Source organism: Mustela erminea, chromosome 1 (assembly GCF_009829155.1).
Source record: "Mustela erminea isolate mMusErm1 chromosome 1, mMusErm1.Pri, whole genome shotgun sequence".
Classification (NCBI taxonomy): Eukaryota; Metazoa; Chordata; class Mammalia; order Carnivora; family Mustelidae; genus Mustela; species Mustela erminea.
Genome location: NC_045614.1, coordinates 17,539,776 through 17,565,396, shown reverse-complemented (window position 1 = coordinate 17,565,396; position 25,621 = coordinate 17,539,776). Strand labels below are relative to the sequence as shown.

Sequence of the window (25,621 nt, the reverse complement as noted above, 5' to 3'; positions counted from 1 at the left end):
AGCTCTGGGCCTGCCTCCTTCACCCTTCAGAGCTGTGGAAGCCAAGGGCGGCTCCGTGGTCCTCCTACGACCTGGCCACATCCAAGCTCACTAAAGGCACCACATTTCAGGCAGTGCTGCTGAGGCTCCAGGTACCCCCCCTAAGGCAGCAACAGGCAGATGCTGGCCACAGAACAGGTTGGTTTATTACTTTAATAGCAAAGAGCTGAAAAAATGTCAGGTCCCACAAAGGAGCAGAACCTAACCCAAGGCCCGCAAGGCATCTCCACCCCACAGGGGTGCGGGCTGGGCCAGGCAGGGCTGAAGGCAGCAGGAATGGGAACAAGAGACCAGGCCCACTGGAGAGGCCCTGCTAGGGTGGGCAGCCTGGTGCGGGAGATGTAGTGTAAGGACTGAGCAGGCAAAGCCTATTCAGGTCTTGTTAAGTGTCCAGAGTGGATCCAGAAGGCTGAGGGGGTCATCAGTGGCCCGGGCAGCCCTCAGACCCTGACCATTATGGGCTTGCAGAAAGTTCTGCTTGCTCATCCGCTGCTTTCCTCGCAAGGAGTTGTCCAGAGAGAAGGCCTCGGGAGTTAGGGAGGCCAACAGCTCGAGGGAGGAGGAGGGGGGCCCCAGGCTGGGGGCCTCAGGTACTGGTTGTTCCTCCTCAGGCTGGGGGGCCTCGGGCTGGGGTGAAGAGAGGGGGGGTGGGGAGGAGGGCGGGAGCTGAGTGGACTCTGGAAGGCTGGCTGGTGGCAGGCCCGGGGGCTCTACGGGGCCTGGGATGCTGGCAGCTGGAGAATCCAGGGCCCCAGGAGGCCGGATGCTGAGCTTGGCAATGGTAGCCTGGATGGAGCTGATGGGCACGTCCCCGCCGAGGACCAGGTCCTGGGAGTCCTGAGGAAGGTGGTTCTGGGAAGACAGAAGTGGGTGAAGACCAATCTGCAAGGCTGGGGCGCGCCTGCCAGCCCCAGGGGCTCCTTCCTCACCTTCTGGCTGATGCCGGTGCCGGCCGACGGTCTGCCCGGAGGAGGCACACCATGGCGCTGCAGGACCTGCTCCACATGTCTCACCACCGCCTCGTGGCAGAACCTGAGGTGCAGCTGGAGAGGGCCCTCGGCTCAGTCAGCAGGGCAGGGTCTCACCGCCCAGGGCGGAGGGCCCCTCCCCGGCCCCATCCCACCCACCCCCAACCCTTACTTTCTCCTGCAGCATGTGTTTCCTCTGCTGCCGCATGCGCCGCACCAGCCGAGGCAGCTCGGGGATCCCATTCCCAGCCTCCACCTCCTGCACGGCGGCGTAGAGCAGCGCGAAGGCTCCCGTGCGGCCCACCCCGGAGCTGCGGCAGGAAGGGTGTGTAAGCGGGGTCCAGGGCTGAGGTGCCGCGGGGCACGCGGCCGCTGCCCATGGGGCCATACCTGCAGTGCACCACGACGGGCGTGTGCAGTGGCCGCTGGTGCAGGCAGTGCGCGTGCACCTCCTGGATGAAGCGCAGCAGGTTGCCGGGGCTGTCCGGCAGGCCCCTACGGGTGCAGGCGGGACCCGTGAGCCCGAGCTCAGCAGCTGCCCCTGTAGTGCCCGCGCCAGAGCCCGAGCTGCCCGAGCCCCCCGCCCGCCCAGGGACAGCAGACGCACAGCTCAGGCCAAGTGGGGAAGTGCAGGTGCACGAGCGAGCGCTTGAGGCTCTGGTCCCGGAACTGCAGGCTCAGCACGCGCTCCACGTGGGTCTCCGTGGCCCGAACGCTGCTCAGGGCCAGGCTCAGGGCACCGTGCACCATGGGCTGGCCCCTCTCGGTGGGGAAGTAGCGTGCCACCTTTTGCTAAAGAAACAACAGGCAAGGCAGTAAAGGCTGCTCTGCCAGGGCCCCTCCCAGGCGCCCCCTCCCCTCGCCCTCTCACCTTCTCCATCTCCGCCTCAGACACCAGCATGACAATGACCGACACCTTCTGCTCATGCACCATGAGCCAGAAGTCTGCGGCTGTACCGGGCAGCGGTGCCTGGGTGGCCACCAAAGGCGGGCAGTAGGGTGAGAGCCCTTCCACACGGCTGGCGTTGATGTAGTCGTCCTTACCCGAGCGCAGCACCACGCGGTTACTGTCGTAGGGCATGACATCCTGGTGCCGGTTCTTCAGGGAGTAGCAGCGGGCGATGGCAATGGACCGGCCACGGGCGTCGTGTTCCTGGGCATCCTGCAGCTCTCGCCACATGGCGTCCAGGGCCGCCGCGTCCCCCAGCTGGCCTCGAAAGGCCTCCAGCTCCCGCTGCAACTGCTGCAGCCTCTCGGGGTGCTCGTAGGGGTCCCGCTCAATCAGCCGCAGGGCTTGTGGGCGGCGACCCTCAGCCGCATCCACCTTTGTAGGCTGCAGCAGGGGCTGCCCACCCCCAGGGGGCTGCGTGCCTCCGTGCTGACTCTCCGGGCTGGAGGACAACAGGTCTGCGGCTGCAGTACCCCGGCGCGCACACGGGGGCGGCTCTGCAGCAGGGGGCCGAGGTGGCACCGGGCCAGGCCCTGGTGACGGGGCAGGTGAAGGCACCAGATGGGGGTTGGGGGTGGGCTGGCCAGCAGGTGAGGGACCCCGGATGGAGAGAGGGGCCGCCTGGGGGCCCAGGGGCCTGGGGGAAGGGGCAGGACCATATGCCAGGGTGGGATGGTGAGACTGAGGTGGACCAGGGGTGGGGAAGGGCAGAGCCCCTGAGTGGGGGGGCAGAGGGTCCTGAGAGGGGCCCGGGTAGAGGGGGGTGTGCAGGGGTGGTGTTGGCTGTCCCAGGACACCAGATTGAGGGGCAAAAGGGTAGGGAGCTTGTGGGGGGACCCGCCCTGGAGCCGGGGGTGGGAAGAGGTTCGGATGCTGGAGTGGAAGGGGCTGCTGGGGGGGCTGGGGCCCAAATGCCACTCCCGCGGGATGGGGCTGGGGCCCAACCCTAGGGGCTGGAAAACCTGGGGGAATCCCAGGAGGAAAGTGGTGCTGGGTGGGGGGAGCTGTGAGGGGCGGCTTGGCTCCCATAGGGTACGTGTAGGGTGCGGGCAGTAGTTGCGGCTGTGGTGGGGGCACCGGGAAGCAGGGCTGGGGAGGAACAGGGCTGGGGTTTGGCCGTGGTGCGGTATGGCTGGAGATGGGGGCCTGCACACTATCTACAGTGGTGGTGGCTGGCCGAACCCCCATGGCCATCTCAGGGCCTGAGAACTGGGGAGGTGGGGCTGAGGGCAGACCTGCAACTGGCGGGGGGGGGCCTACACCCCTATAGGGACTGCTCACCACACCATGCTGTGGGGAGGACCGGGGGACAAGGCCCAACTCCGGTGCATAGGCAGGGGCTGAGTAGAGGGCAGGTCCAGGGGTGATGGCCATTGCAGGGTGGCCTGGGACCTGGGGGGCCCTGGGCTGCAACACCTGGCTGGGGCCTGAGTAGGTACAAGGAGGAACGGGACCTGAGAGATAGTGGGGTGCTGGGCCCACAGAACTGGGGAAGGGGCTGGGAGGAAAGTGGAGTGGGGTAGCAGTTCCCAAGTAGGTTTCCGGTGGCCGTGGGCCGGCCACCATGTCAGGGGGCAGGCTGCGCAGCTCCTCAGGCAGGTCTCCTGTCTCCGCTGCCTCCCCCTCTTCCCTCCGGGGCAGCAGTGGCTTTGGGGCCGTGGGCCGTGGGGGTGGCTTCTTCTTTAGCTCCCTGCGGGACAAGGTCAGGAAGGAGTGGAGCCAGACTGCCATCGGGGAGCCTGGGTCTGGGCTGGAGCTGCCCCAAGGCCACACCCACCTGTCCAGGAGCTGCTGGCGCGCAGCCTCACGGGCCTGGCAGGTGGACTGCGCCCGCTCCAAGAGAGCAGCCACCTTGCTCTCCAGGTCCGCGTAGAAGTCCTTGCCCTCCTGGGACTTCTTCATCAGGTCCTCATAGGCTTCGTAGGAGGCCACCAGGGTCTGGAGTGTAGAGTTCCACCTGGTGGGCAGAGAGGCCAGCGGCAGGTGAGGAGTGGAGCCGGGCTCCGGACGGGAGTCTGGGCTGCAGTGCGGGGCTAGACACTGACTTTTGGTCCAGCTCACTAAGCACCCGCCGCACGGCCGCATACTGCACGTTGGCCTCGGTCAGTGCCCGGAGGACGTTGTCCTGGGCCGCCAGGTTCTGCTCCAGGTACACCCGCAGCTGGTCATACTTCTTCAGCTGCTCCTCAAACAGCTTCTGAGGAAGGGGGTTGGGGAGTAGGGGACACTCAGGGCCGCACCGCTTCAGTGGGCAGCCCAGCATCAGAGACCGGCCCCGCCTCGCCAGCCCCACCTTCATCTCTGAGTGGTCAGCAGTAACCAGCGAGGCTGTGATATCATCCTTCTGGATCAGCTCCCGCAGCTGCTGCTCCAGGGACACACGCTGGTCCCGCATCTCCTGCACCTTGGCCAGGATACGCTTCAGGTTCTGCAGCACAGCCTTGTCCTCTGCGAGCAGCAGTGGTTGGTGAGACCAGAGGCTCCAGCTCCACATCCCTCCCCAGGGGCACAGGATGGGGGGGTGCAGGGGGCTCACCCGGGGTGAGGGCTGGCGTGGGCAGGGCAGCCCGGACCTGGTCCAGCGGCCCACTGAGCAGGCGCAGGTTGCCCACGTGCAGATTCATGGCCCGGTGCAACTCGCTGTTGGTGAAGGAGGCCTTCTCGTGGACCTCCATGTACTTAGCCCAGTCGCGCCTCACCTCAGCCAGCTCTGCCTTGGAGCCCGCCGGGCTGGCCCCGGCCTGGCCCAGGGCCTCCTGCAGCTTCTGCTCAAGCAGCTCGTCCTCCTCCAGCAGCTCCCTGATGTCCTTCAGGGAGGCTTCCACATCCGTGAACACACCTGACAGCGCTGGGGGGCGTTTGCAGGAGAGGAAGAGCTCCTGAGGCAGCCACACCAGGCACCCACCTTGCGCCCGTCCCCAAGGAGACAGAACTACCCACACGGTCAAGGGCTGGTGTGCGGCCCCAGGCTCGCTAAGCAGGACAGATGGGAGCATGAGGGTGGGTGCCTGTACAACCTCCGTCCTCAATGAACACCGGAAGGCCGCCGCAGAGGACTTCCGCCACCCAAGTGCTTCTCCCCCTTGCTCACCTTGCATGGACTGCACAAGGTTCCTGACGGTGTCGGGCCGGACACTGAGAGCTGCGCACTTCTCCATGAGCTGGGGCGGGATGTGGCTGTACGCATCAAGGTTGTCCACAGTCTCAGGGTCCAGCTGCATTGAATCCATGAACTGACTGGGGGGGTGGGGATGGGCAACAGGACCAGGTGGGCACCGACCCAATTCTCCCTCCTCTCATGAGGGTAAGCCCCACCACCGAAACCCAGGTCTGAGGTCCTAGCAGAGGCAAATCAGCATCCTGACCTCCACCACTGGAGGTCTGGCCTAGCCCCACAGAACACACCTGGGGCACTGCTGAAAACAACGGGACACAGGAACACTGCCCTCCCAAGCCAGGTGACTGTTCCCCTATAAATCTGGTACCCAAGACCATGTGCAGGAAGGGGAAGGCTAGGCAACCTGATGCAAGAAGACATTCACTCTTCCTCTCCCCGTTGCAAGCAGCACTAGAGACCCTGCAGAGGTGCACCGCATCCCCACGCCCCCCACCCCCGCGCCTCCCACCTCCAGCTCCGCACTCACTCCAGGACCTCATTCTTGTCCTCAATCTTGGCCATCATCTCCCGAAGCAGCTTGGCCTTCTCCTCACTGCCAAAGTGACAAAGCAGGTGTTGGAAGCTAGGTCTCGAGACCGCCCAACCCCATCTGTGCTAAGAACAGGTCAGCTCCTCCCACCCACCTGTAGAGCGACGAGGCTTCGTGAGCAGCCATAGGTACCAGTTTGGCAAAGATGTCAGGGCCTGTAACAGCAGGGTCTGTGGGGTTCACCGGTAAGGGCTTCACCAAGGGGGCGCCTGGAAGGAAGAGGAAGAACGGTGGAAACCAGGCCCACACAAGCCTTGAGTCTGCCTCTATTGTATACTCCTGCCTTCACGACCCCACCCCCCCCCCCAATCCTCAGCCTTCCCTCAGCTCCAGACCTTTTACAGGCTGAAGGGTGTCCAGTGCTGGGACAGCCTCATGGTAGATGAAGTCATTGTCCTTTTTGGCAGAATTGTACCTGGGGTCAGAGGGGGCAGTGGGGAGTCCAGCAATTAGGCCACCCACTCAGCTACTTGAGAGCTGAGCCCCCCGCCCCCCTCCTTCCCAGCCCAAGACTCACTTTCCCCCAATGACATCCATAGCAAAGCGCAGTGCGTCCTGCACGGTGTCAGGCTGGCCCTGGAGGAAACGGATGGGAGGGGACTCAGCCCCAATCAAAGCCAGTGCTAGCACAATCCTCGGCCCCCCGCAGGCTCACTCCAGGTTCCTTTGGGGCTCTGAGGGCCAGCCAGGCTCTTCCTCAGCTTTACCTTGGCCAACTTGATGGCTTCATTGAGCTTGTCCAGGGCACTCTGGAAATATGCGACCTGTGGGGGGGCAGTAGGCAGAGTCTGGTGCATCCTTCCCTCCTCCTGCAACCCCACTAAGCTCTACCTGCTCATGAGGTGACCCACTAGAAGACCAAAAGCTTGAGGAAGCAGCCAGGTGTCAGCCCAGCCAACAGCACGGAGTCTGGCAGGCCAGCTGGCTCCACTTTACAGCTAGCCCGCCCCCACCAACCCATCCCCACCTCAGTCCCCTGGGGACAAAGGTGAAGCAGATAGGACAACACAAAAGAAACACCAGGCCTGCAGCTGGGGGGTGGCCAAGGATGTGGGAGTGAGGAGAGCCTCCCCATCCTCTGTCATGGAAGGGAGCCCTCTAGCACCTTGTGAACAAGGATGGAATCAGTCCAAACCCCTCCTCGCCACAGCTCACTCACCCGCTCCCCAAACTTCTGCTGCTCCTCCGCCTGCTTCCCCATGTGCAGCTGGGGGCAGAAAGAAGAGACTCTTACTTCCCAAGCGGTGCCCGCCCCGCCCAGCCCTGCCCCACCCCGCCCCAGTGGTCACGGTGCTCGCACATGAGCCACAGCTGCAAAGTAGTAGATCTTCATCTGGACAAGCTTCTTCCAGTCCTTCTGGATCCGGCCCAGCAGTGAGGCGGTGTCGGGGTTCTCCAAGGCCCGGCATGCCTCCTTGTAGTAATCTACTACCTGGGGGCCAGGATGGGGTTGTGAGTGGGAGTCAGGAGTAAAGTAAAGGCCTGCTCTCAGTCCCTTAAGGGCCACCATCCACCCCCGCCCCTACCTGTGCACTGATGCGGGCCACCAGAAAGCTCTTCCTGTTGTCCAACATTGACTTCTCCAGAAGGCACTCCTGAGCCTGGCCCTGGGCCAACAAATACAGAGATCTTACTCTTCCCACCAGGGGAACCAGAGAACCCTGTCCTCTCCTCCCACCTTCCCACCTCCAAGAAGCACCCTCCTGCTCTGACCAACCTGCAGCTCAAATGATCAAAACCACGTCCCCACTGCCATGTGCACAGGGCCGGGTCCAGGATCCGGCGCTGGCTGTCCCCTCCCCCGGACAGAACTGGGCCCCGACGAGGGCCCCTCCTCACCAGCATGAGGTTGACGTTGAGAGAGAGGATCTGGCGACTCATGTCCACACTGTAGGCCTGAGGGAAGTGCTCACGCAGGTAGGCAAAGGCGCCTGCTGCACACTGGAAATGCGTACAGGAGACCTTCATGCCCTGGGAGGAAAGAAGAGGATGATGGCCAGAGGCAGAGCCAGACAGCTGCTCGTGTGTCCACTCCCAAGGGACAGGACACAGACTATGGAGGCGAAGAACACTTAGCCCCACCCTTATGTCTTGTGTCCTGCCCGCCACTCCTCACCTCCTCAGACACCCGCTTGTCCATGGCCCCCAGCATGGAATGCAGCGCCCCTGGGGAGTGAGTCAGAGGACATGGTGTCAGAGCTAGCCTGGGGCTGCTCCCTGAGTCGCCGCACGCCTCTGTCGAGTGTGAGGCAGGGAAGACAGGGTCTGGGTATTGCGGCAGATGGTCCAAGAACACCCAGAGGGGAAACTCCCAAGTCCAGCCAAACCCCTCAGTGTCTTGCTCTATCCCAGGCAGACATGGGATGGAGGAAGGAGGAACTCCCGTCCACAGCACTCAGCCCACAGTTCCAGTCTTGAGGCCCCAGGGATGCCTACACAGCACTTGGGACTCCCCAGGCTTCTCCCTTGAGCCACACTGGACCTCAGTGTGGATTGAGTCGCTGGACTCAGCTGGACTAAGTCGTCCGGGCTGATAGCAGGGCTAGTTGAGGCCAGCCTTGTTCTCCCGCCTGGAACAGCCCAAAGCCACTGGGGGGGTTAGAGCTGTCCAGTCAAAGAGAGGTCACTGCTCCTGGCCAGAGCACACAGCAGCACCACCACGTGGAAGAAGAGGAGCTTCTCCCCAGCAGTGTGCCCATGGCCCAGGAAAGAGGTGCTAGGAGAGCTATGGGGAAGGCGGTGGAGGGGTCGGAACCCAGGGGTCTTCTGTCCATGAGCCCACTGCCTTTGCGGACTTCTGCTGAGCGGAGATCCTGGGTTGGCAGAGCTGAGAGGTAGGCCCGTGGGGAAAAGGTTAGGCAGCTCACCAAGGTTGTAGAGAATGCAAGCCTGCTCGTATTTGATGTCCTCATGGGCCACAGATTTGCCAGAGAAGATCTCGGTCCTGCAGACATGGCACCCCCATCAAATTAAGGGAAGGAGCTGGCCAAAGCCTTGAGGCCAGGTGAGAGAACCAGCCACCCCAGTTAGGTCAGAGGGAGGCCTAAGGAGACCACACCAAGCCACCCCCGTCCTCTGTGGCAAGGAAAAGGGGAGGGGGCTGGGGAAGGGGAAGGGACATCCCCACCATCCAAACACTGGGCTGGCCCAGGCTCCCTCTGGGCATCCCCCCAGCCCTGCCTGCCAGCTCTCACCAGGTGACAGGAACGGCGGCCTCCTGGCCCGAGCCCATGGGGACCCGACTCTGCAGGTAGTGAAGCTGGCCCAGGTACTTGCGGAGCACGCTGCAGCCCTCAAAGTCCCGTGGGACACGGACAGCATTCTGGGGGGCGGATGGGAGAAGCGGTCCCGCCATCACTTGAGGTAGAGTACAGGCAGGTCTGTCTGCCCACAGAGGCCCCAGGGAGAAATCTGCATCTGAGATAGAGACCGCACACTCCAACGGATCCAGAGAAAGCCCACAGCTAAGGCTGCAGCTGTCTAACCACCGCCCTGCCAGCCGGGGCTAGCTGAGTCGGTCCCACCTTCCTGGAAGGCAGGTCTACAACAGGTATTAAAAATGTTCATGTACCTGACACTGACCCATGGTTCTGTGTCTAGAACATACAGTAAAGAATACGCAGAGAAGCAAATGCTTGATGAGCACACGCGGATATTTATCACAGCATTAGTAACAGGGTCACATACTGCACGCCTCCGAAGTGGACTGTTCAAATAAATTATATCAAGGCCACCCCCAAGAGAGAACACGGCCACAAAGACTGAAGACGAGAGTCTCTATTACGTCTAGATGTTCATGACATATTTATTGAGCCAAAAAAGAAAGGTAACAGATAAGCAGTATAGTTTCATTTATATGAAATTGTATAGATACTGACAGCCAACTAGGTATATAAACAAAGATAAAAGATTCTAGAAGGTTATCCACCAAAACGTTAAGTGAATACCACTGGGTAACAGGGTTTAAGTAACTTCTCCCATTCTATCCATACATATAGAGACATCTGTTTCTCTGTACTATTTACTCATTATATTGAACACTTTCACTTTTTTCCTTTAAAAATTTTTTTAAATTTAAATTAATTAACATATGGCGGATTAGTTTCAGAGGTAGCGATCAGTGACTCATCAGCTGCACACAACACTCAGTACCCATTACATCACGGGCCCTCCTCGATGCTCATCAGCCAGTTACCTCATCCCGCCCAGCCCTCCCCCACTTTCACTTTTTAATAAAAAACAATAGAGCTATTCCCATTTGGGGGAAATAAAACAAAGCAGATGAACCCTGCACTCAAAAAGAAGAACAGACAACATCCTTTCCAAGAAGCAGGTGCACAAAACAAAGAAGGGATAGGCTAGAAGCATTGTGCACACCCTCACCCCACCCGCTGGAGAGAACCACAGCACCCCACTGCCCCCTGGGGAGTTCAGCAGCCACTGGGCCCAGCCGAGGGCTGACCAGCACCAGGGCCGACCAGCACCGGCTAGCAGAATCCTCCTTGGAGGACACCATACTCCACAGCTGGGCTCAAGGCCTCAGCCTGGGACACTCTCAGAAGGAAGGGCGGGGCTACTTCCCCAGTCCGACTTGACAGCACTCCCTGGTGCCTCCAGCGCCTCTCTAAGCAGGAATGTAAACTCCCTCCAGAGCCGCTTCCAGAGGACCCAAAACAAGGATCAGGCATGTTCACGGCCTTACTGCTGCAGGGGGACACATCCCTCAGGCTAGGCCTTCTGGAATCCAGTCACCACCCACTCCCCATCAGAACTGCTGCTAGAACCAAATGCCTCATGGGCTTAACATCTTCCTTTAGGCTGATCCATCTGTCAAACTGGAGCCACATCCTCATCTAAAACAACAGGGTCCGTGTGTGTGCTACACAGTTTTTTAATATTCACTAAAGCATATAGAGAAAGATTAAAGCGGAAAACATTTGTCTTTGTGCTTCCCAAAACCACCTTTGGGAAACAATGGAAGCAACCCTCCAAGCAACACAACTCCACAGCACTTTTAATCTTTTAATCCAGCCAAGGATGAACCCCCCCCAACTCTGCATGGGGAGCACTAGGCAGAACCAGAGGGGCTGAGCCAACAGCAGAGAGGAAAGGAAGCTGAGACCGCACCACTCCCACCACCCTGCTCCCGCCAGCAAACCCTTCACCACCTGCCAGCTTTATGCCCTATAAATCAAGAACTGATCTCAGAGTTGCAGCCGAAAGGTCTTCTTAGAGACAACTCTTCCAGCCCCTGCTTTATAGATGAGGATACTGAGGCCAGATCACCAAAAGAGCATCTCCTGCAGCTCCCCAAACTTTATCTGCCTTCCATTTCCAGGGGGCGCCTGGGTAGGTCAGTTGGTTGAGCATCAGACTCTTGGTTTCCGCTCAAATCATGATCTCAGGGTTGTGAGATCGAGTCCCGCATTGGGCTCTGTGCTCAGGGCAGAGTCTGCTTGAGATTCTCCCTCTGGCCCTCCCCAATCTTAAGCTCGAGCTCACTCTCTTTTGCTCCTGCCCTGCCCATGCATGCATGTTCTCTCTCTCTCTCTCAAATAAATAAATACGTCTTTAAAAAAAAAAAGAAAAAAAGATCTGCAGTGGACTCCTGTGTAGCTCCCTTAATTGGAGCCTTCCACTGTAGAAGGCCAATTTTTCCAAAATAAAATAAGCCACCTGGCACTTGGCCTTGGTAACGCTGTCTCCGCAATGCTGTAGGTAGTACCTCGGTTCCTTGCCTGAGAACTGAGCCTGCGTCAGCTCTTCTAGCTCTGGTTCCCACACCCGCTGCCCCACTGTGTCTTTGATGAGCCACCATGTGCACGGCTGGGACCACACCACCTCGGGAGGCAGAGGGAGGCGTCAGTAAGTCACGTGGAAGCAGGAGGCCTCACCCCAAACTGCCAGATGAAAGCCCCACTCTAGTATCATGCTTCCCGGATCCATCCATCATGACGCTTCTCTTTTACTGGGCACCTTGTTGCTTTTCTGCCCCCCAGCCCCAGGAAAATGAACTCAAATACTATCGGAAAAAAACAATTAACAAAATAAATTGCTCAGGGCACCTGACTGGCTCAGTCGGAGGAGTGTGCAACTCTTGATCCTGGGGTCATTAGTATGAACCCCACAGTGGATGCAGAGATTAATTATAAAACAAAACAAATTGCTCAACTGCTTTTCTCCACACTAACTGTAACAGGTGGAAAATATAAAAGGGGAGGGACACTTAACGATAGCAACAACAATTTTAAAAAAAAGTCTAGGAGCACCTGGGTGGCTCAGTTGTTAAGCATCTGCCTTTGCTTGGGTCACGATCCCGGGGTCCTGGGATGGAGCCCCAGATCGGGCTCCCAGCTTTTCCCTCTGCCTGCCACTCCCCCTGCTTGTGCCTACAGTCTCTCTTGCTCTCTCTCTGTGTCAAATGAATAAAACCTTTAATTAAAAAAAAAAATGCTTTATGGCTAAAAAATGCTAGCTGAGCTTTCAGTGAATTTCAGTGAATTGTAAACTTTTTGCTGGTGGAGGGTCTTGCCACCATACTGATGACTGATCAAGGTTGTGGTCGCAGGCAGCTGTGGCAATTTCTTAAGTATGGTAAGTGAAGTCTGCCTGTGGATTTGCTCTTTTACAAATGATTTCTCTGGAGCATGTGATGCTGTTTGAGAACATTTTACCCACAGCAGAGCTTCTTTCAAAATTGGAGTCCGTCTTCTCAAATTGTGCTGCTACTTCATCAATGCAGTTTACATGACACTCTAAATCCTTTGTCATTTCAACAACTTCACAGCACCTTCACCAGGAACAAAATCTAGCACAAGAGACCACTTTTCTTTGCTCATCCATAAGAATCTGGTCAAATTTTATCATGAGATTGCAGCAACTTAGTCCTATCTTCAGACTCCACTTCTAGTTCAAGTTCTCTTGCTGTTTTCACCGCACCGTGGTGACTTTCTCCACTGAACTCTTGAATCCCTCAAAGTCCTCCATGAGGGCTGGAACCCACTTTTTCCAAACTCCTATTCATGTTGACAACCTCCTCCCATAAATCGCCATTGTTCTTAATGGCATCTAAAATGATGAATTGCTTCCAAAAGGTATTCAACTGAATTTACCCAGATCAGAGGAATCATCATCTATGCAGCTACAGTCTTATGAAATGCATTTTTTAAGGAATAAGCCTGAAAGCCAAAATGAGCTGCAGAATGGATGTTGGTTAACAGGCATGGAAACAACATTTCCATCAGCGCTCTTGGGTGACCATGTACACTGTCAATGAGCAATCATATCTTGAAAGGAATCTTCTCTTCCTGAGCGGTGGGTCTTAACAGAAGCCTTAAAATATTTAGTAAACTACAGGGGCACCTGGGTTGTTCCGTGGGTTAAAGCCTCTGCCTTCAGCTCAGGTCATGATCTCAGGGTCCTGGGATTCAACCCCACATCGGGCTCTCTGCTCAGCAGGGAGCCTGCTTCCCCCTCTCTCTCTGCCTGCCTCTCTGCCTACTTGTGATCTCTCTCTCTGTCAAATAAGTAAATAAAATCTTTAAAAAAAAATTTAGCAAACTACATTGTAAACACATATACTGCCATCTGGACTTTGTTGTTCCATTTCTAGAGCATAGGCGGAGTAGAATTAGCATAATTCTTCAGGGCCCTAGGATTTTCAGAACAGTAAATGAGCACTGGCTTCAACTTTACAGTCACCAGCTGCAAGAGAGTCAGCCGGTCTTTTGAAGCTCTGAAGCCAGGCACTGACTTCATCTCCAGCTATGAAAGTCCTGGATGGCACTTTCTGGTATGAAAGGTGGATTCTCCACATTGAAAGTCTGCTGTGCAGTGCAGCCACCTTCACAAATTATCTTCTAGATCCCCTGCTGAAGCTTCTCCATCAGCACCTGCTGCTTCACCCTGTACTCTTTTATTTTGTTTTCACAGATTTTATATATTTGTTTATTTATTTGAGAGAGACAGAGAGAGAACAAGCAGGGGGAGGGACTCGATCCCAGGACCCTGAGATCATGACCTGAGCCGAAGGCAGACACTTTACCATTTGAGCCACCCAGGCGCCCCTCACCTTGTACTTTGATGTTAGGGAGACAGCTTCTTTCCTTAAACCTCATGAACCAACCTCCGCTGGCTTCAGACTTTCCTTCAGCAGCCTCCTCAGCTTTTTGAGCTTTCACAGAATTGAAGAGTCATTGTCTTGCTCTGGGCTAGGTTTTGGCTTAAGGGAATGTTGTGGCTGGTGTGATTTTCTAACAAGATCACTCAAACTTCCTCCACATCAGCCACTGCTGATGTGGTTTTGTTACCATTCATGTGCTCACCAGAGTAAAAACTATATTTCCTTCAAGAACTTTTCCTTTGCATTCACAACTGGGCTAACTGATACAACGGCCTATCTTGGATTTCAACCTCTCTTCCTCACTAAGCTTAATCATTTCCAGCTTCTGATTTAAAATGAAAATGTGCAACTCTTCCTTTCACTTGAACACTTAAGAGACTGTTGTAAGGTTACTAACTGGCCTAGTATCAATACTGTTGTGTTTCACGGCAACAGGGAGACCCAAGGAGAGAGAGAAAGACACGGGAACAGCTGGTTGGTAGAGCAGTCAGAACACCCCCAACATTTACCGGTTGAATTTACATGCTTAGATGGGGTTTATGGTGCCCCCAAACCACGGCAATAGTAACCTCAAAAATCACTGACCACAGCTCACCCCAGCAAATATAAAGATGAAAAAGTTTACAATATTGTGAGAATTACCAAAATGTGACAGAGACACACAAAGTGAACAACTGCTGTCAGGAAAATGGAACCAAAAGACTTGCTCCGCACAGGACAGGACAGTCACAAACCTTCAATTTGTAAAAAATACAAAACAAAAAAACCAAAAACAAACAAACAAACAAACAAAACCCAAAACACAGTATCTAGGGGCGCCTGGCTGGCTCAGTCAGTGGAGCATGCAACTTTTGATCTCAGGGTTGTGGGTTCGAGCCCCACATTGGGTGCAGAGATTACACTAAAAAAAAAATAAATAAAAAACACACAGGGGTGCCAGGGTGGCTCGGTCGTTAAGCATCTGCCTTCGGCTCAGCTCATGATCCCAGGGTCCAGGGACTGAGCCCCGCATCACGCTCCCTGCTTGGCAGGGAGGCCTGCTTCTCCCTCTCCCACTCCCTCTACTTCCATTCCCTTTCTCACTATCTCTCTCTGTGTCAAATAAATAAATAAAACATTTTAAAAAAACAAAAAGCAAAAAACAAACACATATGGTATCTGTGAAATGCAATAAATTTAAGTCTAGGAGAAAAATGCACAGAAGACACTGGCAAGTCCTAAAAGGATATATAACACATTAACAACTGCGAAACCTTACTATTAATCAACAGAAAATTAAAATTAAATACCCTTTTCACCTAACTGCCAGAACTGCAAAGTAGCAGCAGAAGTAGGGGGTGGAAATGAAAGCAAGTGCATCCTCTTCACCCACTAATTCCTAGAGAAACAATCCCAGAAGTGGTCAAGCATGCATGACATGGCTTATACTTACAATGGGGAAAATGGAAATAACCATATGTTCTCTGACACCAGACTGATTAAATCACAGTGCAATGCAATGATCACAGGATGTTACAAATAATATGGTTCTATGTTCACTGATACAGAAACAAACCCACAATACATTAAACGAAAAAAGTAGACTATGGAGGCTGTATAGGCAGTGTAGGGTCCTACTGTGTGTTTTTTTTTTTTTTAAAGATTTTTATTTATTTATCAGAGAGAGAGAGGGGGAGAGAGCGAGCACAGGCAGACAGAATGGCAGGCAGAGGCAGAGGGAGAAGCAGGCTCCCTGCGGAGCAAGGAGCCCGATGTGGGACTCGATCCCAGGACGCTGGGATCATGACCTGAGCCGAAGGCAGCTGCTTAACCAACTGAGCCACCCAGGCGTCCCCCTACTGTGTTTTTATACAGTATACACAGCTGACACTTGAACACTGTGGGGTTCAGGGGCTGATCCCCCAAGCAGTCAAAATTCACTATAATTTTTGACTTCCCCCAAACTTAACCACTAATAAGCCTACTGCTAGCCAGAAGCCTTAGTGGTAACATGGTCAGTTAACACATATTTTTTATGTTATACGCTTTATATATTCTTATAATAAAGCTAGAGAAAAGGAAATGTTAAAGAAATCACAAGGAAAATACATTAATAGTACTGTACTATACAAAACCTGCATATAAATGGACCCATGCAGTTCAAACCCATGCTGTTCAAGAATCAACTACATATAAAATTATAAAATATATATTCAAAAATTTGCAAGGATTAAGAGGTTTTTTGTTGTTGTTGTTGTTGTTGTTGCTTTTAAGCATTTTCAAACGTCTCCATTAAGTCAGCTGCTTTAAAGAGAAAAAAATATTAAACTAAAATAAGAACACAGGCGGCGCCTGGGTGGCTCTGTGGGTTAAAGCCTTTGCCTTTGGCTCAGGTCATGATCTCAGGGTCCTGGGATCAAGCCCCTCATCGGGCTCTCTGCTCAGGTGGGAGCCTGCTACCCCCCCACTCTCTCTGCCTGCCTCTCTGCCTACTTGAGATCTCTGTCTGTCAAATAAATAAACAAAATCTTTATAAATAAATAAATAAATAAATAAATAAATAAAATAAGAACACAGTTCCAGGTGGCTTCTTTACCTCCCTATCAAACCTGTCCCATTCACAAGTGCGTAAAAGTACTGTCATCCTACCTGTCTGAGCAACTCCAGCTTCTTCAGTTCCTCATTGTAGGCTTCTGGGTTCTCTCCGTAATTCTTTAGGACAAACTAGAGGGAGGGAGGGAGAGAGAGAGAGAATGTAAACCAAGAACACAGAACACTCCCCTGCTCTCACTCCTGCCCTGAGCCCTTAGCAGTCACTAGTCTAGATGCACAACCACGAGCCTATCTCCTGGACCACTGGGAACTTTACCTCAATAACGGGGTAGCACTGAGATGTTGACCATGGGAGCCTCTACCTTTAAGCTAAATGGGAAATACGACTGGACCACCCTATGTGAACATGCTGGCTGGTCTTCATCAGGCTGAGCCCTCTCTGTAAAGTCCAGGACTCTGGCAGCTCAGGAAGCTGGGGAACTTAGCTGGGTGAAACGGGATCCCACTAAGCATCCCAAAAGAGGCCACCAATTCAAGCCTCCCTCAAGGACTGGACCTTGCTGTGTTCTGGGATCACAACCATAATCCTAACCCAACAACAAATGTAAGCAAGACATACCAAACAAGAGTGGGAGTGCAAAGCCTTCTTCACCAGCTGTCCTGGCTAGGGAAGGGCACTGCAGTACAAATGATTTACATCATCCTCACCTTGAAGAAAGGCCCACAGGTGTGTGATGGGAATGATCCATATAGGAGAAGGAAAAATCAGTGCTCACATCAGAGAGGGGACTGGCATGCCTGGCCCCAAAGCACTCAACCACCTCAGGAGTGGACTCTCGGAAATGAGCACACTCATCAGTCTGGAGGCATAGCCTGCACCACAAGAGCCCCTGTCCATCTAAGATCAGCAGACTAAGGCCACTGACCAGGAAGCCTGTTGTGGTGCCTGCTGCCAGCATTAGCAATCTGGGGGCAGGGGGCAGATATACCCATTCCACAAACACTAAGGCACTGATGCCCACCTCACAGGTTCCCTAAGGCCTAAACCAAGGTTGTGAAGCGGTGAAGGAAGCCAAAAAGGCTGAATAGAGGTGGCCAGCTCTTTCCAGTAGCACACTCACACAGCGTCTGCGGCCCACTCACCTGCTCTGAGGTCCCCTCCCAGAACCTATGCCACAGAGCTGAGGCATTAAGCATGTGGGAACCCAGGCCACGTGACAGCTCCTATCTGCCTTGGCAGGGAAAGGGAGAGGAGGGACAGGCAGAGGGGAGGCTCCTGCTGAGCTTCTTTCAGCATCAACCAGTCACATTCCCAAACCTCCAATCCTGACCCTCTTCTGTTGGTTTTACCTCCTGCAAGATCCATGTGTTCATAAGCTCTATTCTCACCCCTTCAAATCTACCCCTCACCTAGATGCCAGAGTTCTCTTTCTAGCAAAATCCACTGTCACTCCTAACTTCAAAGCCTTCTGAAACACACACACAGCTGGGGGGGTGCGTGGAAACAAAACCCAAACATACTTTTCTCAGGACAGTGAGATTATGAGAAATAACTGAGTTGCAACCTAAAGAGAAAAATCTGAAAAGGATGTGTGACAATGGCTCCCCAAAGCCTCCAAAACCAAAGGTTATTTCCTAGGCACAGAGTTCATGGCTCTTCACAATCACTCCCAACAGCCTTCAAGGACTGTCTAGCAACTCCTGGGGACCCCCAGCCACCAGACTTGTGGAATTGCGCTCTCAGTTCTCAATACTTGTTCACATGTCCCCGCTTCTCTATTAAGACTCAGCTGAGACGTCACTTCTTTGAATTTCAGCTGCTGCTCTACCTACATTCTAAACATGCCTTCACCAGACTGTGCCTGACATAGTGGCAGGGTCCTGCCAGCAACACCCCTCCAACCCCCACCAAGCATCAGAAATGGTAGGGGCCTTACTAGGTGTTTTAGATAACTCAGCAAAAGGTTGTGTTTACAGGAAATGCAGAGAATGGATGAACAAACTGAAAATACTAAAAGGAGACACTCAAGAAAATTCCGAAGATGAGACATTTTGCCCAACAGTTAACCTACTCTCTGAAAAAAAAATCAATGTAATGGGAGTGCGGCTGAACAAGAGACTAGTCTAGATTCTAAAAGATTAAAGAAACAGAACTAAATACAATTTGAGAACCTTGACTGAATCTGAATTTGGGGGGAAGTCATAAAAATACTTCGGTGGGGGAGGAGCCTGGCTGGCTCAGTGGGTAGAACATGTGACTCTTGATCTTGGGGCTGTAAGTTGGAACCCCATGCTGGCTGCAGAGATTACTTAAAAATAAAATCTTTAAAAAAAATGCTTTGGGGACAATAGGTAAAATTTTAATATATATTATAGTAGAAAATTTTTATGGACTTTCTTATGTGTGATGATAATACGGTCACACAGGAGGATGTGCTGAGATATATACAACTTACTTTCAAAGCTTTGTGGGATATATACATATACACACACGGGTGTGTGTGTATAAAGACACACACAAAAGAACACACAAACACAGTGAAATCAAACTCTTTTTCTTTTTTTTTTTTTTTTAAAGATTTTATTTATTTGGCAGACACAGATAGGGATAGAGAGCATGAGCAAGGGAGGAGAGGGAGAAGCAGGCTCTCTGCTGAGCAGGCAGCCCAATGCGGGGCTTGATCCCAGGACCCTCGGATCATGACCTGAGTTGAAGGCAGACACTTAACTGATGGAGTCACCCACGTGCTCCCCGAAATCAAACTCTTTACAGTTGCAGAGCTCAGAAGAAGAGTCTGCTCAGGATCTGAAGCTCCTGACAGAACCTGAGAAAAGGCCCAGCAGCAAATAGACCTCGGACCCTGCCACCACAGACCAGGAGCAAAAAGCTAGAAGGCAACAACAGGACACCAGTGCACCTATACAACCAACAGCGAGTTAGGGTTGAAAGGACCAGAGAACCTCCAGAGCCTAGGCCGGCTCTGGAGCAGCTGGCCATCCTTTCCTGGGGGAACAAAAAGACCTACGGACAGGTCTGTTAACTGAGACCATGTCCGGGATCAAAGCCACTGGGATGGGAGGCATAAAAAAGGAAAGGAAGGCGTTACAAGCGCAAAATAGTAAGAAAATGGAAAGGCCATCTCCAGAGAGAAAGATCAATATGATGTTAAGACCTCTACTAGGAACTCACATGCATTAATTCTTTTTTAGATTTTTTTTTTTTAATTTCTTTGACAGAGAGAGAGAAATCACAAGTAGGCAGAGAGGCAGGCAGAGAGAGAGAGGGGAGGAAGCAGTCTCCCCGCGGAGCAGAGAGCCCGACGTAGGGCTCAATCCCAGGACCCTAGGATCATGACCTGAGCCAAAGGCAGAGGCTTTAACCCACTGAGCCACCCAGGCGCCCCTCGCATGCATTAATTCTTGATTCTCACAAGCTTATGCGTTAAGAATAGTTCCATATTACAGGTGAGAAAAATGAGGACCAGATTAGTTATATAATTATTTGTAGCAGCTGAAGCTCACCTAAATTAAGTGGAAGAGATAACCTAAACCAAGATCTGTCTGATTCCAATGTCTATGCTATTTCCATGATACTACTCTTCTCTTTAACTGAGCAACAAATGGCACAGAATTTTGTACGCAAACATTCATCCTAGGTCCTGCCATTTGTTTACAGATTGTAAAAATGGGAACCAGAGGGGCACCTGGGTGGCTCAGTGGGCTAAAGCCTCTGCCTTCAGCTCAGGTCATGATCCCAGGGTCCTGGGATTGAGCCCCAGGTCAGGCTCTCTGCTTGGTGGGGAGGCTGCTTCCTCCTCTCTCTCTGCCTGCCTCTCCACATACTTGAGATCTCTGTCTGTCAAATAAATAAATAAAATCTTTAAAAAACAACAAAAAAGGAACCAGAGATTAGCAATGGCAGTGCTGGAACCCCAAGCCAGGTCTCCTGACTCTTGTCCCAGGGATATTCCATTTGTATCTCTTTCTCTTCTATTAGCATGTTCCCATTCTTCTGTGTCTGTGTCCCCTCACCCCCAGGCCGTGGGGGTGTTTAGCTTTTGCTCTTAGGTTGATACAACATCTTGGAATTCCATGGTGCTAATTAAAGCAATAAGCCAAGAAAAAAGAGAATAAAAGGCACACATGTGTTAACATTACCTTTGTTCACCACACACTTATTTTTTTGCCCCACTTGCAGGATTTACTCAAATATGAGGCATTCCTTGGGCTGGTCCATGGCAACACACATAAAACTAAGTCCCACATAGAGGAGTGTTAATAATTACAACATATGCTTTGCTACTGAATTTCAAATGAGATTTATTCAGAGAAAGAAATTTTATTGCCCCTTGATGTCAGCAAGCCTAAAACCAAATTACAGGCCAACAGCACTGAGGATGAGAACAAAGTGACCAGAGTGACCCTACACTCAAAAGAATCTCTCCCACATCTCTTCTAACAACACCACCAAGGATAACTCAAGTTACATCTCCTGGCAGGTGCTAGAACTAGACTAGGTCACTCAACCAACACTTGTGAAGCACGCTCCACACACAAGTATTTATTACTTCCCAAGTAAAGGAAAGACTCTGGAGTGAAATGGATACAGGTTTTTGGTGTATGAGACTGAAGTCAGAGAGATGACCTGGACAACGCAAGTCATCTGCTCTTGGAGCCATTCGGCTTTAAAACACAACTGGGCAGACAGGTTTGGTGACTCCAAATCTGTGATAAGAGATAAGCCAGGTCACCACCAGAGGTAACCCAACGTCCCATGTTCCCCACTGCTGAGGAGGCAGGGTCCCCTTTTAGGCCCCTGGTTGTCTCATTTTCTTTTCTGTGTGTGTAGCAAGAACTTCAAAGGAGTCGGCTATCGAGAAGAGGGAGAAAAATCCCACAAACCTAAACACCAGGCACTACAAGTGAGTAAGATGAACCATAAGAAGAGGTAGTAAGAGTGAACACTCTGTGCCCCAGGTCAACTGAGCATTAAGACCTGACTGAATTGGGAGGAGTGTGGTACAACAGCTAGACAGCTAAAGGGGCCCAGAGGACGTAGGGTTCAACCTGAATAATGAAGAGGAGGAAAGGAATTCCAGTAAGGACCAGAGCATGAACAATGACCAGATGTGGAAGGAAAAGAGGCTGACAGTTCCTACAGGAGAGGCCTAGGGGAACGAATTAGAGAGAGGCAGGCTGAAGCCAGTGGAGGCAGGCCTTGAATAGCGGGCAGTTTCTCTGGAAAAAGTGGAGATTTAGAGATCAGTCCAGCCAGAATGGGAGGAGAGGTGAGGCCAAGAAGCTACTCAGTTGGCAGGATGGCTACCACATGATACATCTGCCCTTGAGGAAGAGTTACTATGTGGATCATCAGAAGATAAGCTCCAGGGGTGCCTGGGTGGCTCAGTCTGTTGGGCGTCTCACTTTATCTCAAGTCACGATCCCACAGTCCTGAGATAGAGCCCCACATTGGGCTCCCTGCTCGGTGGGAAGCCTGCTTCTCACTCTCCCACTCCCCCTGCTTGTGTTCCCTCTTTTGCTATGTCTTTCTCTCTGTCAAATGAGTAAATAAAATCTTAAAAAAATAAATAAATAAGATAATCTCCATGAAAGCAGGAATTTTTGTCATTACATACAGCCCTGACTTCCCAGGGCTGAAACATACAGTCACTCAATAGCTATTTGTTCAATAAATGAATCCGAGATGGATGTTAACACCTAAGTCCAAGTGAGCTTGACTTAAGCTCTAGTGCAGTTGATTAAGGGCAGGTGTTTGGGACCGGAAGAGGAAACAACTTCAAATACCAACACTTGTCACCAAATCACTCGGTGATGTAGAGTACAAATCAGCCTTCATCAGCTTCCAGTGAGTCAGCACTCTGGGCTCCACAGCACAGGTAAGAAAGTGCAGAGACAGCAGCATTTTCCCACTCAAAAATTATGTGCGCCCCAGTATCCCAACCTAAAGTTTGGCACTGCAGTTCCAAACCAGCTTGCTGTTCTCCTGGCTCTTATTTCACGTTTCTCCATAACTGAAAGCATGTTCATTAGGAGCAAAACCCAATACTAACCATTAAGAAAGATCTTTTCGGGCGCCTGGGTGGCTCAGTGGGTTAAGCCGCTGCCTTCGGCTCGGGTCATGATCTCAGGGTCCTGGGATCGAGTCCCGCATCGGGCTCTCTGCTCAGCAGGGAGCCTGCTTCCTTCTCTCTCTCTCTCTGCCTGCCTCTCAGTGTACTTGTAATTTCTCTCTGTCAAATAAATAAATAAAATCTTTAAAAAAAAAAAAAAAAAAAAAAAAAAAGATCTTTTCAACAGCCCAGGCCTTACAAAGAAACAAACCCTTTAGCTCTCTGGAAAACTCCTATTCATCCTTCAAAGCCCACCAAGCCTTCTCTGATGGCCCCTCCTTAGGCTGGTACTTCATACACTGCATATACTCTTCCACTGATACCACCATTTAATTTTTAAACTTTCTTACTAAACTGAACTCCATGAAAGAAAAAAAAAAAGAACTGTCTCTTATTCATCTGTATTACCAAGGTAATAGTGCTCAATAGGTTGACCTCAACAGAACCCATTTTTACCCCAGTATCCTAAATTAAATTCCACCTCTCAGCTCCAAGTCACTGGTGAAGGTTCCCACAGCTGAGAGAAGGGTAGAAGAGGACAAGCATATGAATGGCAGAAGCAGAGCAGGGGCTCTGGTTGGGGAGAGGAGTCCGGGTCAGGAAGAGTTCCCAGGCTCAAGTGGCTTCTGCAGTCTCCCTCAGGCAGAGTTCTAGGGTACCCTGAGGAAGCCCAGCCTACCCACACACTGCTATTCCTTTTCAGTTGGTTCTTGCAAATACATGCCACAATCTTAACCTATCAAATAAATGGCATATCTTTCCCAACCCCAAAGAAGAGGAAACAAAGAAAAAAACAAAGACTAATCGTGTCTAGGAAATGAAAAGTTTCTTTAGCATTTGAGACCACCTGAGGCTGAACAGCTAATGAGCAACTACTCTCTGGAGGCTCAGAGAGCCTTCCAGAAACTCATTACTCACAAAAAACCCTGTTGGTTAGGTAAGAGTGGCCAGAGTATCAAAGGCTAAGTTCCAACAAAAATACCTCCTAGGATTTTCTGGGCTAAGACTTTATCCACTGGATTTCCATAATTTGTGGTCACCATATCTAAATTCCCTCTCAAATGTCATTCAGTCATTTGAGAAACACTTTCCTGAATGCCCAACTATGTAGAGGGGACCCCACTAGGCTTTGAGGACAAGGAGATGCTTCTCTGGTCATTTAGAATTGAATAGTTAAAACATAGCACACATACTAACACCGGGAAAAGAATGGAAAAAGGGATTCAGAGAAGAGAAAGATTCATCCAGATGAAAAGGATTAAAGAACGCTTTCGGAAGAGAAAGAACTTAAACTGGGCCTTGAAAGGTGGACAGAACCAATATACAGAAATTAAAGAGGGGCCCCATCCCCATCCCACAGGACAAAGAAGAATTTTCTGGGTGCGAGGAATTCCACAACCAAAGGCACAGAAGAGCAAAATACAGAGAATGTTAAGAGAACAGCAAATGGCTGACTGTGAACAGAATCTGTATCAGAGATACACAGATCAAGCATACACTTGGCCGTCAAAAAATACTGAAAGGGCTGGGGCTGGTCAGGGAGAACTCTAAATGGGTTAGGGCTGAATAAGAAACAAAGGAGTTTTGTTGTGTTTTAGAAAAATTCATCCAACTGAACTTGCCTGAAAGAGCAGATGGAGAGAAGACTGCGAAAGAGCTAACAATATCTGGGAAAGAGCTAACAAAATTCTTGAGGTTTAGATTAAATATAATTTCCTGTCTTTACAAATGAGGAAACAAGTGCCCAAAGAAGTTTAGTTTAATGACGGAATCAAAGGAATTCAATCTGTTACCGGTAGTGTAAAGAGAGGGAGGGAAACCCAGTGCTAGGTGGCCCTCCCCAAGGCTGATGTCTCAGGGGGCACCTAATGCTCATTCCACACGCCTGGCCCCTGTGCCAGCCCCACCTGATCTCGCCAGAGCTCCCTTGCCTCCATCACCAGACCTGTCTGTCTCCCCGGTCCAACTGAACGCTCAACACAGCAACTGCTAAGGTTTCTCCGGGAGCTACAAGCTCCTCTCCCCTCCAGGAGGTTAAGAAAAGCAGTAACCCTTCCAAAAATGACAAGGAACTGTATCTTTTGGTCCAAGGGGGCTCCCGAACATGGTTCTTCGTAAGAGCCCAGAGACAACTGCACCAACCGTCAGAGAGACCCCAGTCGCAGAGGTCAGGCATACCTCTGGCTCCCACCTTCAAAACACACAAGAGGAGCCACAACCCCTGAGTCCGCCCAGGAGGACTGACCCCGCACCTAGGGTACAGGTCAACGAAACGGCCAAGGAAGCCCGCCTCTCCCCGCGGGGCGGTCCCGGCCTGGAGCAGAGGCGAGCCGAACTAGGTCCCGAGCGTCACCCCGAGGAAGTGCGGTGCTTCAGTGGGAACCGCAATTGGCCCGGAGCAGAAGTCGGAAAGTCGGTTTCGACGAGACTGTGGGTATTAGCCCCGAGCGGGCGAAGAGGGGACAGGAATGTCTGCGGGGGGTGGGCCAGGCTGAGGAAATCCACCCGAGGCCCCTCCTGGCCTCACCCAACCCCGCGACCAGGGCCTAGGGAGATGATGGACGCGCAGGGGGCGTCACGCGCTGGCAGACGGCGCTACGCGGGAGAGGTGGGGGCTGTGGGGGAAGTACTTACCTTCTTCACGGCCGGCTGGAAGAGGAAGTCACCAGCCTCCTTCAGGTCCAGCCAGATCATGGGCATGCGGGGTACGGCCTCCATGGCGGCTGGCGCCCGCCGGCCACCGGGCCGCTCCCCTAGTTGCCCCAGCTGCTGCCTCAGCCGTGCGCCCCGCCCCTCCGCGCCGGAAGTCACTTGTCACGCGGGGATGAAAATTGGCCGCAGGGCCTGCTGGGGGATGCAGTTCCCAGCTGCGCAGTCTTTAGGGCTAGACGCAGGTCCATTGCGCATGCTCAGTTTCCTCCGCAGGAAGGGCGTGTAGGGCCAATCTCCAGCTCCCCGCGAAAGGGTTTCTGGGAGTGATAGTCTTCTTTCACTAAGCTGAGAAGCTGGTGACGGCTGGTTTTCTCTTCTGAGGCGGGGCGGAACTGCGGGCCTGGCTTCTGCGGCCGCGCTCGCGCGCTCCGGTGTCGGGGCGGGGAGGACGTTAGAGACCTCACCCATTAGCTTGTAGTCCCAAGTAGAGTCGAGGAACGTAGAGGATAGGGGCAGGGCGG

At 52.6% G+C, this 25,621-nt stretch overlaps 1 protein-coding gene across 1 annotated transcript; it reads right to left on the bottom strand.

Annotated features, from left to right (window-relative positions):
• Positions 1 to 160: 160 nt before the first annotated feature.
• Positions 161 to 25,263, bottom strand: PTPN23 (protein tyrosine phosphatase non-receptor type 23). The gene is made up of 25 exons (XM_032318132.1): positions 25,083 to 25,263; positions 16,414 to 16,488; positions 8,858 to 8,985; positions 8,531 to 8,607; positions 7,780 to 7,829; positions 7,503 to 7,634; positions 7,190 to 7,270; positions 6,964 to 7,095; positions 6,823 to 6,870; positions 6,371 to 6,427; positions 6,181 to 6,239; positions 5,999 to 6,078; positions 5,758 to 5,872; positions 5,601 to 5,666; positions 5,048 to 5,193; positions 4,493 to 4,804; positions 4,250 to 4,404; positions 4,002 to 4,153; positions 3,734 to 3,913; positions 1,879 to 3,646; positions 1,615 to 1,799; positions 1,398 to 1,502; positions 1,180 to 1,318; positions 969 to 1,082; positions 161 to 891 (listed from the first exon to the last, which is right to left on the bottom strand). The coding sequence occupies exons 1-25, from the start codon at positions 25,164 to 25,166 to the stop codon at positions 412 to 414; spliced, it is 4,920 nt and encodes a 1,639-aa protein (XP_032174023.1). The 5' UTR covers positions 25,167 to 25,263; the 3' UTR covers positions 161 to 411.
• Positions 25,264 to 25,621: the final 358 nt, after the last annotated feature.

Coding starts and splice junctions, on each gene's coding strand:
- PTPN23 (XM_032318132.1), bottom strand. CDS start 25,166: ATGGAGGCCGTACCCCGCATGCCCATGATCTGGCTGGACCTGAAGGAG. Junction 1,503..1,614: donor TTCCCCACTTGGCCTGAGCT/GTGCGTCTGCTG, acceptor CTGCACCCGTAG/GGGCCTGCCGGACAGCCCCG. Junction 1,319..1,397: donor CCCGTCGTGGTGCACTGCAG/GTATGGCCCCAT, acceptor TTCCTGCCGCAG/CTCCGGGGTGGGCCGCACGG.